Source organism: Bombina bombina, chromosome 10, assembly GCF_027579735.1.
Source record: "Bombina bombina isolate aBomBom1 chromosome 10, aBomBom1.pri, whole genome shotgun sequence".
NCBI lineage: Eukaryota > Metazoa > Chordata > Amphibia > Anura > Bombinatoridae > Bombina > Bombina bombina.
This window is the reverse complement of record NC_069508.1, coordinates 8,810,677-8,828,260: the sequence shown is the minus strand read 5'-3', so window position 1 is coordinate 8,828,260 and position 17,584 is coordinate 8,810,677. Positions and strand designations below refer to the sequence as shown.

At 40.1% G+C, this 17,584-nt stretch overlaps 1 protein-coding gene across 2 annotated transcripts in view; it reads right to left on the bottom strand.

Moving 5' to 3' along the window:
* Positions 1 to 15,574, bottom strand: part of RNPC3 (RNA binding region (RNP1, RRM) containing 3) — a 35,858-nt gene extending 20,284 nt beyond the window's left edge. For both annotated transcript variants that reach the window (XM_053693766.1, XM_053693765.1), the window contains exons 1-6: positions 15,423 to 15,574; positions 11,117 to 11,164; positions 9,660 to 9,775; positions 7,954 to 8,028; positions 7,658 to 7,769; positions 6,810 to 6,878 (exon numbers count right to left, since the gene is read on the bottom strand). In XM_053693766.1, the coding sequence (XP_053549741.1) occupies positions 6,810 to 6,878; positions 7,658 to 7,769; positions 7,954 to 8,028; positions 9,660 to 9,775; positions 11,117 to 11,164; positions 15,423 to 15,554 (552 nt within the window). In that variant the 5' untranslated portion in view covers positions 15,555 to 15,574. The remainder of the gene's footprint in view (positions 1 to 6,809; positions 6,879 to 7,657; positions 7,770 to 7,953; positions 8,029 to 9,659; positions 9,776 to 11,116; positions 11,165 to 15,422) is intronic.
* Positions 15,575 to 17,584: the final 2,010 nt, after the last annotated feature.

Sequence of the window (17,584 nt, the reverse complement as noted above, 5' to 3'; positions counted from 1 at the left end):
GCATAAAGCATGTCCCATTTATACAGCATAGAGCGATATATTCCCCTAATTACACAATGCAGCATAAAGCATGTCCCATTTATACAGCATAGAGCGATATATTCCCCTAATTACACAATGCAGCATGAGGCATGTCCCATTTATACAGCATTGAGTGATGTATTCCCCTAATTACACAATGCAGCATAAAGCATGTCCCATTTATACAGCATAGAGCAATGTATTCCCCTAATTACACAATGCAGCATAAAGCATGTCCTATTTATACAGCATAGAGCGATATATTCCCCTAATTACACAATGCAGCATAAAGCATGTCCCATTTATACAGCATAGAGCAATGTATTCCCCTAATTACACAATGCAGCATGAAGCATGTCCTATTTATACAGCATAGAGCGATATATTCCCCTAATTACACAATGCAGCATAAAGCATGTCCCATTTATACAGCATAGAGCAATGTATTCCCCTAATTACACAATGCAGCATGTCCCATTTATACAGCATAGAGCAATGTATTCCCCTAATTACACAATGCAGCATGTCCCATTTATACAGCATAGAGCGATGTATTCCCCTAATTACACAATGCAGCATGTCCCATTTATACAGCATAGATCAATGTATTCCCCTAATTACACAATGCAGCATGTCCCATTTATACAGCGATGTATTCCCCTAATTACACAATGCAGCATAAAGCATGTCCTATTTATACAGAATAGAGCGATGTATTCCCCTAATTACACAATGCAGCATAAAGCATGTCCCATTTATACAGCATAGAGCGATGTATTCCCCTAATTGCACAATGCAGCATAAAGCATGTCCCATTTATAGAGCATAGGGCGATGTATTCCCCTAATTACACAATGCAGCATAAGGCATGTCCCATTTATACAGCACAGAGAGATGTATTCCCCTAATTACACAATGCAGCATAAAGCATGTCCCATTTATACAGCATAGAGCGATGTATTCCCCTAATTACACAATGCAGCATAAAGCATGTCCCATTTATACAGCATAGAGCGATGTTTTCCCCTAATTACACAATGCAGCATAAGGCATGTCCCATTTATACAGCATAGAGAGATGTATTCCCCTAATTACACAATGCAGCATAAAGCATGTCCCATTTATACAGCTTAGAGAAATGTATTCTCCTAATTACACAATGCAGCATGTCCCATTTATACAGCATAGAGCGATGTATTCCCCTAATTACACAATGCAGCATGAGGCATGTCTTATTTATACAGCATAGAGCAATGTATTCCCCTAATTACATAATGCAGCATGAAGCATGTCCCATTTATACAGCATAGAGCAATGTATTCCCCTAATTACACAATGCAGCATAAAGCATGTCCCATTTATACAGCATAGATCGATGTATTCCCAAAATTACACAATGCATGTCCCATTTATACAGCATAGATCGATGTATTCCCCTAATTACACAATGCAGCATGAGGCATGTCCCATTTATACAGCATAGAGCGATGTATTCCCCTAATTACATAATGCAACATGAAGCATGTCCAATTTATACAGCATAAAGTGATGTATTCCCCTAATTACACAATGCAACATAAAGCAACGAGTAGTAGTAAATGGATCATACTCAGATTGGACAAAGGTAATCAGTGGCGTCCCCCAGGGATCAGTACTGGGCCCTGTTCTTTTTAATATTTTTATAAATGACTTGGAGCAAGGATTAAATAGCGACATCTCTATTTTTGCAGATGATACGAAGTTAAGTAAGGTCATTAGGTCAGAGCAGGATGAACTCTCTTTACAAAGGGATTTGCTAAAATTAGAACTATGGGCAAGTGAATGGAAAATGAGATTTAATACGGAAAAATGCAAGGTTCTACATTTTGGGAGTAAAAATAAGCAGGCTACGTATTTTTTCAATGGGACAAGACTTAGCCAAACACAGGAGGAAATGGATTTGGGAGTAGTAGTAGATAACAAGCTAAAGATGGGTGCACAATGCAGGGCAGCGGCTTCAAAGGCTAATAAGATACTAGAATGTATTAAAAGAGGCATTGATTCAAGGGAGGAAAGCATAATTCTGTCATTATATAAAGCCCTGGTAAGACCTCACCTTGAGTTTGGAGTGCAGTTCTGGGGACCGATTGCAAAAAAAAAGATATTGCAGAACTAGAAAAGGTTCAGAGAAGGGCCACAAAGCTAATAAAGGGATTGGAAAAATGAACCTATGAGGAGAGGCTAGCCAAACTGGGTCTGTTTTCTTTAGAAAAAAGGCGCTTGAGAGGAGACATGATTACTTTATATAAATATATTCAAGGCCCATATACAGAGATGGTAGAAGCTCTGTTTATTCCAAGAAAATTGTTTCTGACAAGAGGTCATAATTTAAGGTTGGAGGAAAGGAGATTTAATCTCCTGCAACGGAAACGTTTTTTCACTGTAAGAGCAATAAAATTGTGGAACTCATTACCAAAGGAGGTAGTGAATGCCAATACCATAGATACATTTAAAAATAGTCTGGATAAATTTCTGTACATAAACAAAATTAATGGATATGATTGCTAGTATTAAATGGGTCGCATTTTAATGAGGTTATTTAAGCTTAACTGGAGCTTTTTGAAAGTATTTTAGATTTGTATAGGTTGAACTCGATGGACTTCAGTCTTTTTTCAACCTTATCTACAATGTTACTATGTATTTATACAGCATAGAGCAATGTATTCCCCTAATTACACAATGCAACATAAAGCATGTCCCATTTATACAGCAGAGCGATATATTCCCCTAATTACACAATGCAGCATAAAGCATGTCCCATTTATACAGCATAGATCAATGTATTCCCCTACTTACACAATGCAGCATGTCCCATTTATACAGCAAAGAGCGATGTATTCCCCTAATTACACAATGCAGCATGAGGCATGTCCCATTTATACAGCATAGAGCGATGTATTCCCCTAATTACACAATACAGCATAAAGCATGTCCCATTTATACAGCATAGAGCGATGTATTCCCCTAATTACACAATACAGCATAAAGCATGTCCCATTTATACAGCATAAAGCATGTCCCATTTATACAGCATAGAGTGATGTATTCCCCTAATTACACAATGCAACATAAAGCATGTCCTATTTATACAGCAGAGCGATATATTCCCCTAATTACACAATGCAGCATAAAGCATGTCCCATTTATACAGCATAGATCAATGTATTCCCCTACTTACACAATGCAGCATGTCCCATTTATACAGCAAAGAGCGATGTATTCCCCTAATTACACAATGCAGCATGAGGCATGTCCCATTTATACAGCATAGAGCGATGTATTCCCCTAATTACACAATACAGCATAAAGCATGTCCCATTTATACAGCATAGAGCGATGTATTCCCCTAATTACACAATACAGCATAAAGCATGTCCCATTTATACAGCATAAAGCATGTCCCATTTATACAGCATAGAGTGATGTATTCCCCTAATTACACAATGCAACATAAAGCATGTCCTATTTATACAGCAGAGCGATATATTCCCCTAATTACACAATGCAGCATAAAGCATGTCCCATTTATACAGCATAGATCAATGTATTCCCCTACTTACACAATGCAGCATGTCCCATTTATACAGCAAAGAGCGATGTATTCCCCTTATTACACAATGCAGCATGAGGCATGTCCCATTTATACAGCATAGAGCGATGTATTCCCCTAATTACACAATACAGCATAAAGCATGTCCCATTTATACAGCATAAAGCATGTCCCATTTATACAGCAAAGAGCAATGCATTCCCCTAATTACACAATGCAGCATAAAGCATGTCCCATTTATACAGCAAAGAGCAATGCATTCCCCTAATTACACAATGCAGCATTAAGCATGTCCCATTTATACAGCATAAAGCGATGTATTCCCCTAATTACACAATGCAGCATAAAGCATGTCCCATTTATACAGCAAAGAGCAATGTAGTCCCCTAATTACACAATGCATCATGAAGCATGTCCCATTTATACAGCATAGAGCAATGTATTCCCCTAATTACACAATGCAGCATGAGGCATGGCCCATTTATACAGCATAGAGCAATGTATTCCCCTAATTACACAATGCAGCATGAGGCATGGCCCATTTATACAGCATAGATCGATGTATTCCCCCAATTACACAATGCAGCATAAAGCATGTCCCATTTATACAGCATAGAGCAATGTATTCCCCTAATTACACAATGCAGCATGTCCCATTTATACAGCATAGAGCGATGTATTCCCCTAATTACACAATGCAGCATGAGGCATGCCCCATTTATACAGCATAGAGCAATGTATTCCCCTAATTACACAATGCAGCATAAAGCATGTCCCATTTATACAGCATAGAGCAATGTATTCCCCTAATTACACAATGCAAAATAAAGCATGCCCCATTTATACAGCATAGAGCAATGTATTCCCCTAATTACACAATGCAGCATGAGGCATGTCCCATTTATACAGCAGAGCGATGTATTCCCCTAATTACACAATGCAGCATGAGGCATGTCCCATTTATACAGCAGAGCGATGTATTCCCCTAATTACACAATGCAGCATGAATTATGTCCCATTTATACAGCATAGAGCGATGTATTCCCCTAATTACACAATGCAGCATAAAGCATGTCCCATTTATACAGCATAAAGCAGGTCCCATTATACAGCATAGAGCGATGTATTCCCCTAATTACACAATGCAGCATTAAGCATGTCCCATTTATACAGCAAAGAGCGATGTATTCCCCTAATTACACAATGCAGCATGAGGCATGTCCCATTTATACAGCATACAGCGATGTATTCCCCTAATTACACAATGCAGCATAAAGCATATACCATTTATACAGCATAGAGCGATGTATTCCCTAATTACACAATGCAGCATAACGCATGTCCCATTTATACAGCATAGAGCAATGCATTCCCCTAATTACACAATGCAGCATAACGCATGTCCCATTTATACAGCATAGAGCAATGCATTCCCCTAATTACACAATGCAGCATGAAGCATGTCCCATTTATACAGCATAGAGCAATGCATTCCCCTAATTACACAATGCAGCATGAAGCATGTCCCATTTATACAGCATAGAGCAATGCATTCCCCTAATTACACAATGCAGCATAACGCATGTCCCATTTATACAGCATTGAGTGATGTATTCCCCTAATTACACAATGCAGCATAAAGCATGTCCCATTTATACAGCATAAAGCAGGTCCCATTATACAGCAGAGCGATGTATTCCCCTAATTACACAATGCAGCATTAAGCATGTCCCATTTATACAGCATAGAGCGATGTATTCCCCTAATTACACAATACAGCATAAAGCATGTCCTATTTATACAGCATAGAGCGATGTATTCCCCTAATTACACAATGCAGCATAAAGCATGTCCCATTTATACAGCATAGATCGATTTATTCCCCTAATTACCACAATGCAGCATGAAGCATGTCCCATTTATACAGCATACAGCGATGTATTCCCCTAATTACACAATGCAGCATAAAGCATATCCCATTTATACAGCATAGAGCAATGCATTCCCCTAATTACACAATGCAGCATGAAGCATGTCCCATTTATACAGCATAGAGCGATGTATTCCCCTAATTACACAATGCAGCATGTCCCATTTATACAGCATAGAGCAATGTATTCCCCTAATTACACAATGCAGCATGAAGCATGTCCCATTTATACAGCATAGAGCGATGTATTCCCCTAATTACACAATGCAGCATGTCCCATTTATACAGCATAGAGCAATGCATTCCCCTAATTACACAATGCAGCATAAAGCATGTCCTATTTATACAGGATAGAGTGATGTATTCCCCTAATTACACAATGCAGCATGAAGCATGTCCCATTTATACAGCATAGAGCGATGTATTCCCCTAATTACACAATGCAGCATGTCCCATTTATACAGCATAGAGCAATGTATTCCCCTAATTACACAATGCAGCATGAAGCATGTCCCATTTATACAGCATAGAGCGATGTATTCCCCTAATTACACAATGCAGCATGAAGCATGTCCCATTTATACAGCATAGAGCGATGTATTCCCCCAATTACACCATGCAGCATGAAGCATGTCCCATTTATACAGCATAGAGCAATGTATTCCCCTAATTACACAATGCAGCATGAAGCATGTCCCATTTATACAGCATAGAGCAATGCATTCCCCTAATTACGCAATGCAGCATAAAGCATGTCCCATTTATACAGCATAGAGCAATGTATTCCCCTAATTCCACAATGCAGCATAAAGCATGTCCCATTTATACAGCATAGAGTGATGTATTCCCCTAATTACACAATGCAGCATGAAGCATGTCCAATTTATACAGCATAGAGCGATATATTCCCCTAATTACACAATGCAGCATGAAGCATGTCCAATTTATACAGCATAGAGCGATGTATTCCCCTAATTACACAATGCAGCATGAGGCATGTCCCATTCATACAGCATAGAGTGATGTATTCCCCTAATTACACAATGCAGCATGAAGCATGTCCCATTTATACAGCAGAGTGATGTATTCCCTTATTACACAATGCAGCATGAAGCGTGCCTCAATTATACAATGTAGAGTAATGTATTCCCCTAATTACACAATGCAGCATGAAGCGTGCCTCAATTATACAATGTAGAGTAATGCATGCCCCCAATTACACAATGCAGCACATAGTGCTCCCCAATACAACAAACCGAGGCCACACACCAAGGGCGGCTGTGCAGTCAAAAGTCCGAAGGGGGCAGGAAGGTTCATTTTGTTCATTAAATGCAGCACCTATGGGGGGGAAAAAAAAAATGTACGTAATTTTGTTTAAAAATTAAAGGGACAGTCAGGTCCAAAAAAAACTTTCATGATTCAAATAGGGCATGTAATTTTAAACAACTTTCCAATTTTTTTTTTTATGACCAATTTTGTTTTGTTCTCTTGGTATTCTTAGTTGAAAGCTAAACCTAGGAGGTTCATATGCTAATTTCTTAGACCTTGAAGGCTGCCTCTAATCTAAATGCATTTTGATAGTTTTTCACCACTAGAGGGCTTTAGTTCATGTGTTTCACATAGATAACATTGAGCTCACGCACGTGAATTTACCTAGGACTGAGCACTGATTGGCTAAAATGCAAGTCTGTCAAAAGAACTGAAATAAGGGGGCAGTCTGCAGAGGCTTAGATACAAGGTAATTACAGAGGTAAAACGTGTATAATTATAACTGTTTGTTATGCAAAACTGGGGAATGGGTAATAAAATGATTATCTTTTTAAACAACAAATATTCTGGTGTTGACTGTCCCTTTAAGTAACTTTTTTTGTATAATAATGTCACCTGACAAGATGTAAGAAAACTGTATAGCGAGCACATAGATCAAGTTTTATTAACTATCTACCCTCTGAAATACCCTACATGTAATGTTTACACTCTTATTTGGTCCCCATTGGAGCAGGTATTGTGTGTGCTGAGACTTGTAGGAACTCTTTGCTAACCGTGCCTTTAGCTTGTGCTCCAGACCCTCTGCTTGTTACTGTGACACGACTAGTCCGGGGGGCACTGAGCTTTACCTGCACGTAGAACTTGGGCACGCATGCCAAGGCATTGGCGATGTTTGCTAGCACCGTGCTGGTGGGAGGGGGGTACAGGTACTTCAGACTTGGCCGGATTGGGAAGATAATCCTGAGGGGAAAAGCACAGAGCATTAGTGAGACTAAACATCATCAGTAGCTTCACTATAGGAAGTATTTATCCTCCTATTCTTCCCTTTAAGCGCTGAACAGCAGGTAACCCTGACTCCGTATAAGGATCCCGTGTGTTGTACACAGCTGCAGGTTTAGCGCAGCGTTCACCGGCAGATACAAACCCATGACTAGGAGCAATTCCTTTCTCTATGGTGATCTGGTTTGGAAGATTTGGCTCTTTGACGTTGTCCTCAGAACTAAAAGAAACAAGATCAATGGGGGAAAAAAGGAACGCACATATTACAAATTACATAATAACGTAAAGAAAAGAAAAAAAGCAATAAACATGCGAGGATGACAAATGTTATAACGTTTTTATATAAGAAATCTGTAAACAATCCTTTTAGAGCAAGCTGCGCCCAGGTAACAAACGGCAATAGTAAAGTTCCGTTAGCAGGAAGGGCAGAGCCGACCATACAGGTTGTACAACAGGGGATATCGTGAGATAAGCTGCGATACAAATCATGAAGTGTCGCTACGGCAATAGTAAAGTTCCGTTAGCAGGAAGGGCAGAGCCGGCCATACAGGTTGTACAACAGGGGATATCGTGAGATAAGCTGCGATACAAATCATGAAGTGTCGCTACGGCAATAGTAAAGTTCCGTTAGCAGGAAGGGCAGAGCCGGCCATACAGGTCGTACAACAGGGGATATCGTGAGATAAGCTGCGATACAAATCATGAAGTGTCGCTACGGTAATAGTAAAGTTCAGTTGGCAGGAAGGGCAGAGCCGACCATACAGGTTGTACAACAGGGGATATCGTGAGATAAGCTGTGATACAAATCATGAAGTGTCGCTACGGTAATAGTAAAGTTCAGTTGGCAGGAAGGGCAGAGCCGACCATACAGGTTGTACAACAGGGGATATCGTGAGATAAGCTGCGATACAAATCATGAAGTGTCGCTACGGTAATAGTAAAGTTCCGTTAGCAGGAAGGGCAGAGCCGGCCATACAGGTTGTACAACAGGGGATATCATGAGATAAGCTGCGATACAAATCATGAAGTGTCGCTACGGTAATAGTAAAGTTCAGTTGGCAGGAAGGGCAGAGCCGGCCATACAGGTTGTACAACAGGGGATATCGTGAGATAAGCTGCGATACAAATCATGAAGTGTCGCTACGGTAATAGTAAAGTTCCGTTAGCAGGAAGGGCAGAGCCGGCCATACAGGTTGTACAACAGGGGATATCGTGAGATAAGCTGCGATACAAATCATGAAGTGTCGCTACGGTAATAGTAAAGTTCAGTTGGCAGGAAGGGCAGAGCCGACCATACAGGTTGTACAACAGGGGATATCATGAGATAAGCTGCGATACAAATCATGAAGTGTCGCTACGGTAATAGTAAAGTTCCGTTAGCAGGAAGGGCAGAGCCGGCCATACAGGTTGCACAACAGGGGATATCGTGAGATAAGCTGCGATACAAATCATGAAGTGTCGCTACGGTAATAGTAAAGTTCAGTTGGCAGGAAGGGCAGAGCCGACCATACAGGTTGTACAACAGGGGATATCATGAGATAAGCTGCGATACAAATCAAGAAGTGTCGCTACGGTAATAGTAAAGTTCCGTTAGCAGGAATGGCAGAGCCGGCCATACAGGTCGTACAACAGGGGATATCGTGAGATAAGCTGCGATACAAATCATGAAGTGTCGCTACGGTAATAGTAAAGTTCAGTTGGCAGGAAGGGCAGAGCCGGCCATACAGGTTGTACAACAGGGGATATCATGAGATAAGCTGCGATACAAATCATGACGTGTCGCTACGGTAAGCAGATAAAGTGAAGCATGACACACAACATATTTTGGGGGCACAGAGTATTTTAACAAACCTTATCTTCTTGACTGAGAAGGACGGCTGGTCCTCCAGGTGTATGCGGTCCTCTTTGGCATACTCTACCACAAGAGTGTGGCCCAGGACACTCAGCTGGTGAAGAATGGACAGCGCCTGCGATAACACAGAAAGTGACACATAACATGTAGGTCGGATGATAAACAGACTACTGCTGCTTCTTGTAGGGAATAAATGAGGTTTGTTACAAATAAAGTTTTATGACACTATTGACAACAGCAGAGAGAAGCCGGCATTTGGCATCTGTACATTACATTAGTATAGAGTAGCATAAGCTCCAGTCCACGACTGATAGTAAAACAAAGTCTGCTGTAAAAACATAACATAACCTCACAAGCGTCTGTATAAAAGCTGAAAGACGGCGGTAGACTGGGGCAACATCTGATCTTGTCTGGTTCTAATTTCTCAGCTATGCTCCACATGTAAAAGTCATGCGTGCGCTACCTCGGCAAATGGTGTTAACAAATACGCCTGATCTGTAACAGCTACAAGTGCTCATCTGTGCTGCTGTAACCACAATATTCCGCTAGATCAGACCAAGGAACTGGGTGCAATAATCACATCACTAACACCCTGTAGAGCCCCCTACCCTGTACCCAGCACAGCCCAGATATTAGCAAAAGTGTCCCTTAGCGCAGCAGCCCAGGGTCATTGTCAGCAAATCAGACAGCTTAATGATTAGAATTCTCTGCCAGGTGCAGCTTTTTCACATGGCTTCTTGCATGCAGAGTAAAGGCTGTGACACACTGCAAGCGATGCAGCGCGAAGCGAAGCAGCTGCTTCGCTCCGCGTCGCATCGCTTCTGAAGTTCAAATATTTCATCTCTGAGCGCTTAGCTACGCGACCTGACGCAGCAGAGTGCTCAGAGATGAAAAGGCAGGACACACTGAGCGCACACAGCTGCATCTACACGCTGCGCGTCGCTCTGCTTGCAGTGTGTCACAGCCTTAAGGCTTCAGGGTGAGCACTTTTATTTAATAGGAAACTCAGAAGCAACAATAAAACGTTCTATTGGTTGTTATTTTAGCACCTGAGCAGGCACAGCCAATACGCAGCGGCATACGCATGTAGCTACCAATCACCAGTGATGCCGGACAGATAGCTCAGCATGCTAAGGCACTGCGGCTGAGCTCTGTAGTAACCCAAGGGTTGCAGGTTCGATCCCCGGCGAGGTCCACTCAGCCTTTCATCCTTCCGAGGTCAATAAACTGAGCAGCGCCTTGAGACCCTTACGGTGATTAGCAGCGCTTTACAAGTACTAAATACATACATAAATACATACATGCTAGAGCTAAAATAATGCACCCTAACAGGAACTTTTATTTTTGCTTCTGATTATACTTTTTATAGCCCCCTTCCACCCCAGTTTGTTCAAATGAAGCATTAGATTTATGTAACAAAACGTAAAATACAGAGAAGATAAAAACACAATCTGACCTTTGCAGCCGCAAATTCATTAGGGTATGAGGCAAACGCCATATGCTTCTAAACAGTGCAAAAAAACAAAAAACAAAATTAGACACTACAGATTGTGAAATCAAGAGCAAATGCACGTGCCCTGTCCCAGCCTGTCTGTCTCACGCCCCCCCCCCCCCCCACCTGTCTGGCTCGCACACCTCCCCCAGCCACAAACACAACAGTTATACACCCACACACCGTTATACACACACCCACACACCGTTATACACACACACAGTTATACACATACACACACCAGTTATATACATACACACACCAGTTATATACATACACACACCAGTTATACACATACACACACACCAGTTATACACATACACACACACCAGTTATACACATACACACACACCAGTTATACACATACACACACACCAGTTATACACATACACACACACCAGTTATACACATACACACACACCAGTTATACACATACACACACACCAGTTATACACATACACACACACCAGTTATATACATACACACACACCAGTTATATACATACACACACACCAGTTATATACATACACACACACCAGTTATATACATACACACACACCAGTTATATACATACACACACACCAGTTATATACATACACACACACCAGTTATATACATACACACACACCAGTTATATACATACACACACACCAGTTATATACATACACACACACCAGTTATATACATACACACACACCAGTTATATACATACACACACACCAGTTATATACATACACACACACCAGTTATATACACACACACACCAGTTATATACACACACACACCAGTTATATACACACACACACCAGTTATATACACACACACACCAGTTATATACATACACACACCAGTTATATACACACACACACCAGTTATATACACACACACACCAGTTATACACATACACACACCAGTTATACACATACACACACCAGTTATACACATACACACACCAGTTATATACATACACACACCAGTTATATACATACACACACCAGTTATATACATACACACACCAGTTATATACATACACACACACAGTTATATACATACACAGTTATATACATACACACTTATATACATACACACACCAGTTATATACATACACACACCAGTTATATACATACACAGTTATATACATACACAGTTATATACATACACAGTTATATACATACACAGTTATATACATACACAGTTATATACATACACAGTTATATACATACACAGTTATATACATACACAGTTATATACATACACACAGTTATATACATACACACAGTTATATACATACACACACAGTTATATACATACACACACAGTTATATACATACACACACAGTTATATACATACACACACAGTTATATACATACACACACCAGTTATATACATACACACACCAGTTATATACATACACACACCAGTTATATACATACACACACCAGTTATATACATACACACACCAGTTATATACATACACACACACACAGTTATATACATACACACACCAGTTATATACATACACACACCAGTTATATACATACACACACCAGTTATATACATACACACACCAGTTATATACATACACACACCAGTTATATACATACACACACAGTTATATACATACACAGTTATATACATACACAGTTATATACATACACACTTATATACATACACACACCAGTTATATACATACACAGTTATATACATACACAGTTATATACATACACAGTTATATACATACACAGTTATATACATACACAGTTATATACATACACAGTTATATACATACACAGTTATATACATACACACAGTTATATACATACACACAGTTATATACATACACACAGTTATATACATACACACACAGTTATATACATACACACACAGTTATATACATACACACACAGTTATATACATACACACACAGTTATATACATACACACACAGTTATATACATACACACACCAGTTATATACATACACACACCAGTTATATACATACACACACATTATACACAGTTATACACACACATTATACACAGTTATATACATACACACACAGTTATATACATACACACACATTATACACAGTTATACACACACATTATACACAGTTATACACACACATTATACACAGTTATATACATACACACACATTATACACAGTTATACACACACATTATACACAGTTATATACATACACACACAGTTATATACAGTTATACACACACATTATACACAGTTATATACATACACACACAGTTATATACAGTTATACACACACATTATACACAGTTATACACACACATTATACACAGTTATACACATACACACACATTATACACAGTTATATACATACACACACAGTTATATACATACACACATTATACACAGTTATACACACACACACATACACAGTTATATACATACACACACAGTTATATACATACACACACAGTTATATACATACACACACAGTTATATACATACACACACAGTTATATACATACACACACAGTTATATACATACACACACAGTTATATACATACACACACAGTTATATACATACACACACAGTTATATACATACACACATTATACACAGTTATATACATACACACATTATACACAGTTATACACACACACATACACAGTTATATACATACACACACAGTTATATACATACACACATTATACACAGTTATACACACACATACACAGTTATACACACACACATACACAGTTATATACATACACACACAGTTATATACATACACACATTATACACAGTTATACACACACACATACACAGTTATATACATACACACACAGTTATATACATACATACACAGTTATATACATACATACACAGTTATATACATACACACACACATACACAGTTATATACATACACACACAGTCATATACATACATACACAGTTATATACATACACACATTATACACAGTTATATACATACACACACAGTTATATACATACACACACAGTTATATACATACACACACAGTTATATACATACACACACAGTTATATACATACACACACAGTTATATACATACACACACAGTTATATACATACACACACAGTTATATACATACACACACAGTTATATACATACACACACAGTTATATACATACACACACAGTTATATACATACACACACAGTTATACACATACACACACAGTTATACACAGTTATATACATACACACACAGTTATATACATACACACACCAGTTATATACATACACAGTTATACACACACACATACACAGTTATATACATACACACACAGTTATATACATACATACACAGTTATATACATACACACATTATACACAGTTATACACACACACACAGTTATATACATACACACACAGTTATATACATACACACACAGTTATATACATACACACACAGTTATATACATACACACACAGTTATATACATACACACACAGTTATATACATACACACACAGTTATATACATACACACACAGTTATATACATACACATACACAGTTATATACATACACACACAGTTATACACACACACAGTTATATACATACACACACAGTTATATACATACACACACAGTTATATACATACACACACAGTTATATACATACACACACAGTTATATACATACACATACACAGTTATATACATACACACACAGTTATACACACACACAGTTATATACATACACACACAGTTATATACATACACACACAGTTATATACATACACACACCAGTTATATACATACACACACAGTTATATACATACACACACAGTTATATACATACACACACAGTTATATACATACACACACAGTTATATACATACACACACAGTTATATACATACACACACAGTTATATACATACACACACAGTTATATACATACACACACCAGTTATATACATACACACACAGTTATACACACACACACACACCAGTTATATACATACACACACCAGTTATATACATACACACACAGTTATATACATACACACACCAGTTATATACATACACACACAGTTATACACACACACATACACAGTTATATACATACACACACAGTTATATACATACACACACAGTTATATACATACACACATTATACACAGTTATATACACACATTATACACAGTTATACACACACAGTTATATACATACACACATTATACACAGTTATATACACACATTATACACAGTTATACACATTACATGCATATAACACACACCAGTTTCCCATTTCTCCATAACCGAACGCTCTCTGCTCCGGTTTTCTCCAGCAGGTCTCTCTGTTCATCTGGGCTGAGTTCGGCCGGGAGATGCCGAACAAGCAGCGTTCTTCTGCCTGCGGATTCCGGCATCACTACTACCCGAGGCTTCTCAGTCCCGACAGGGCCCCGATTCTCTCGCGAGAACCAGTTTTCAGTCGCCATCTCACTACTCCCAAACGTCGCTTACCACACTCATATGTAATAACAGACGCCGCCATCTTGCCACACTCATATGCATTACCAGACGCCGCCATTTTACTACACTCATATGTATTACCAGTCACCACCACCATGGCATTATAGTACTCCCAGACTGTAATTCATATTTTTTTTTCTCTTGTTTCAGTTATCCTCTCGCTTAGCTCTTATATCTCTTTTAGGGTGTTTGCAGGGATCCATACAATCTGTCTCAGGTGCAGGGATCCATATAATCTGCCTCAGTTACAGGGATCTGTACAATCTGCCTCAGGTGCAGGGATCCATATAATCTGCCTCAGGTGCAGGGATCCATATAATCTGCCTCAGGTGCAGGGATCCATATAATCTGCCTCAGGTGCAGGGATCCGTACAATCTGCCTCAGGTGCAGGGATCCATATAATCTGCCTCAGGTGCAGGGGTCCATACAATCTGCCTCAGTTGCATGGATGCATACAATCTGTCTCAGGTGCAGGGGTCCATACAATCTGCCTCAGGTGCAGGGATCCATACAATCTGCCTCAGGTGCAGGGATCCGTACAACCTGCCTCAGTTACAGGGATCTATACAATCTGCCTCAAGTGCAGGGATCCATACAATCTGCCTCAGGTGCAGGGATCCGTACAATCTGTCTCAGTTACGGGGATCTATACAATATGCCTCAGGTGCAGGGATCCATATAATCTGCCTCAGGTGCAGAGATCCATACAATCTGCCTCAGGTGCAGGGATCCGTACAACCTGCCTCAGTTACAGGGATCTATACAATCTGCCTCAAGTGCAGGGATCCATACAATCTGCCTCAGGTGCAGGGATCCGTACAATCTGTCTCAGTTACGGGGATCTATACAATATGCCTCAGGTGCAGGGATCCATATAATCTGCCTCAGGTGCAGAGATCCATACAATCTGCCTCAGGTGCAGGGATCCGTACAATCTGCCTCAGATGCAGGGGTCCATATAATCTGCCTCAGGTGCAGGGATCCATATAATCTGCCTCAGGTGCAGGGGTCCATACAATCTGCCTCAGTTGCAGGGATCCATACAATCTGTCTCAGGTGCAGGGGTCCATACAATCTGCCTCAGGTGCAGGGATCCATACAATCTGCCTCAGGTGCAGGGATCCGTACAATCTGCCTCAGTTACAGGGATCTATACAATCCGCCTCAGGTGCAGGGATCCATACAATCTGTCTCAGTTGCAGGGGTCCATACAATCTGTCTCAGGTGCAGGGATCCGTACAATCTGCCTCAGGTGCAGGGATCCATATAATCTGCCTCAGGTGCAGGGATCCTTATAATCTGCCTCAGGTGCAGGGATCCATATAATCTGCCTCAGGTGCAGGGGTCCATACAATCTGCCTCAGTTGCAGGGATCCATACAATCTGCCTCAGTTGCAGGGATCTGTACAATCTGCCTCAGGTGCAGGGATCTGTACAAACTCTCAGGTGCAGGGATCTGTACAAACTGCCTCAGGTGCAGGGATCTGTACAATCTGCCTCAGGTGCAGGGATCCATATAATCTGCCTCAGGTGCAGGGATCTGTACAATCTGCATCAGTTACAGGGATCTATACAATCTGCCTCAGGTGCAGGAATCTAAGCAATCTGCCTCAGGTGCAGGGATCTGTACAAACTGCCTCAGTTGCAGGGATCCGTACAATCTGCCTCAGGTGCAGGAATCCATACAATCTGCCTCAGGTGCAGGGATCTATATAATCTGCCTCGGGTGCAGGGATCTGTACAAACTGCCTCAGGTGCAGGGATCCATACAATCTGCCTCAGGTGCAGGAATCTAAACAATCTGCCTCAGGTGCAGGGAACCGTACAATCTGCCTCAGTTGCAGGGATCCATACAATCTGCCTCCGGTGCAGGGATCCATACAATCTGCCTCAGGTGCAGGGATCCATACAATCTGCCTCAGG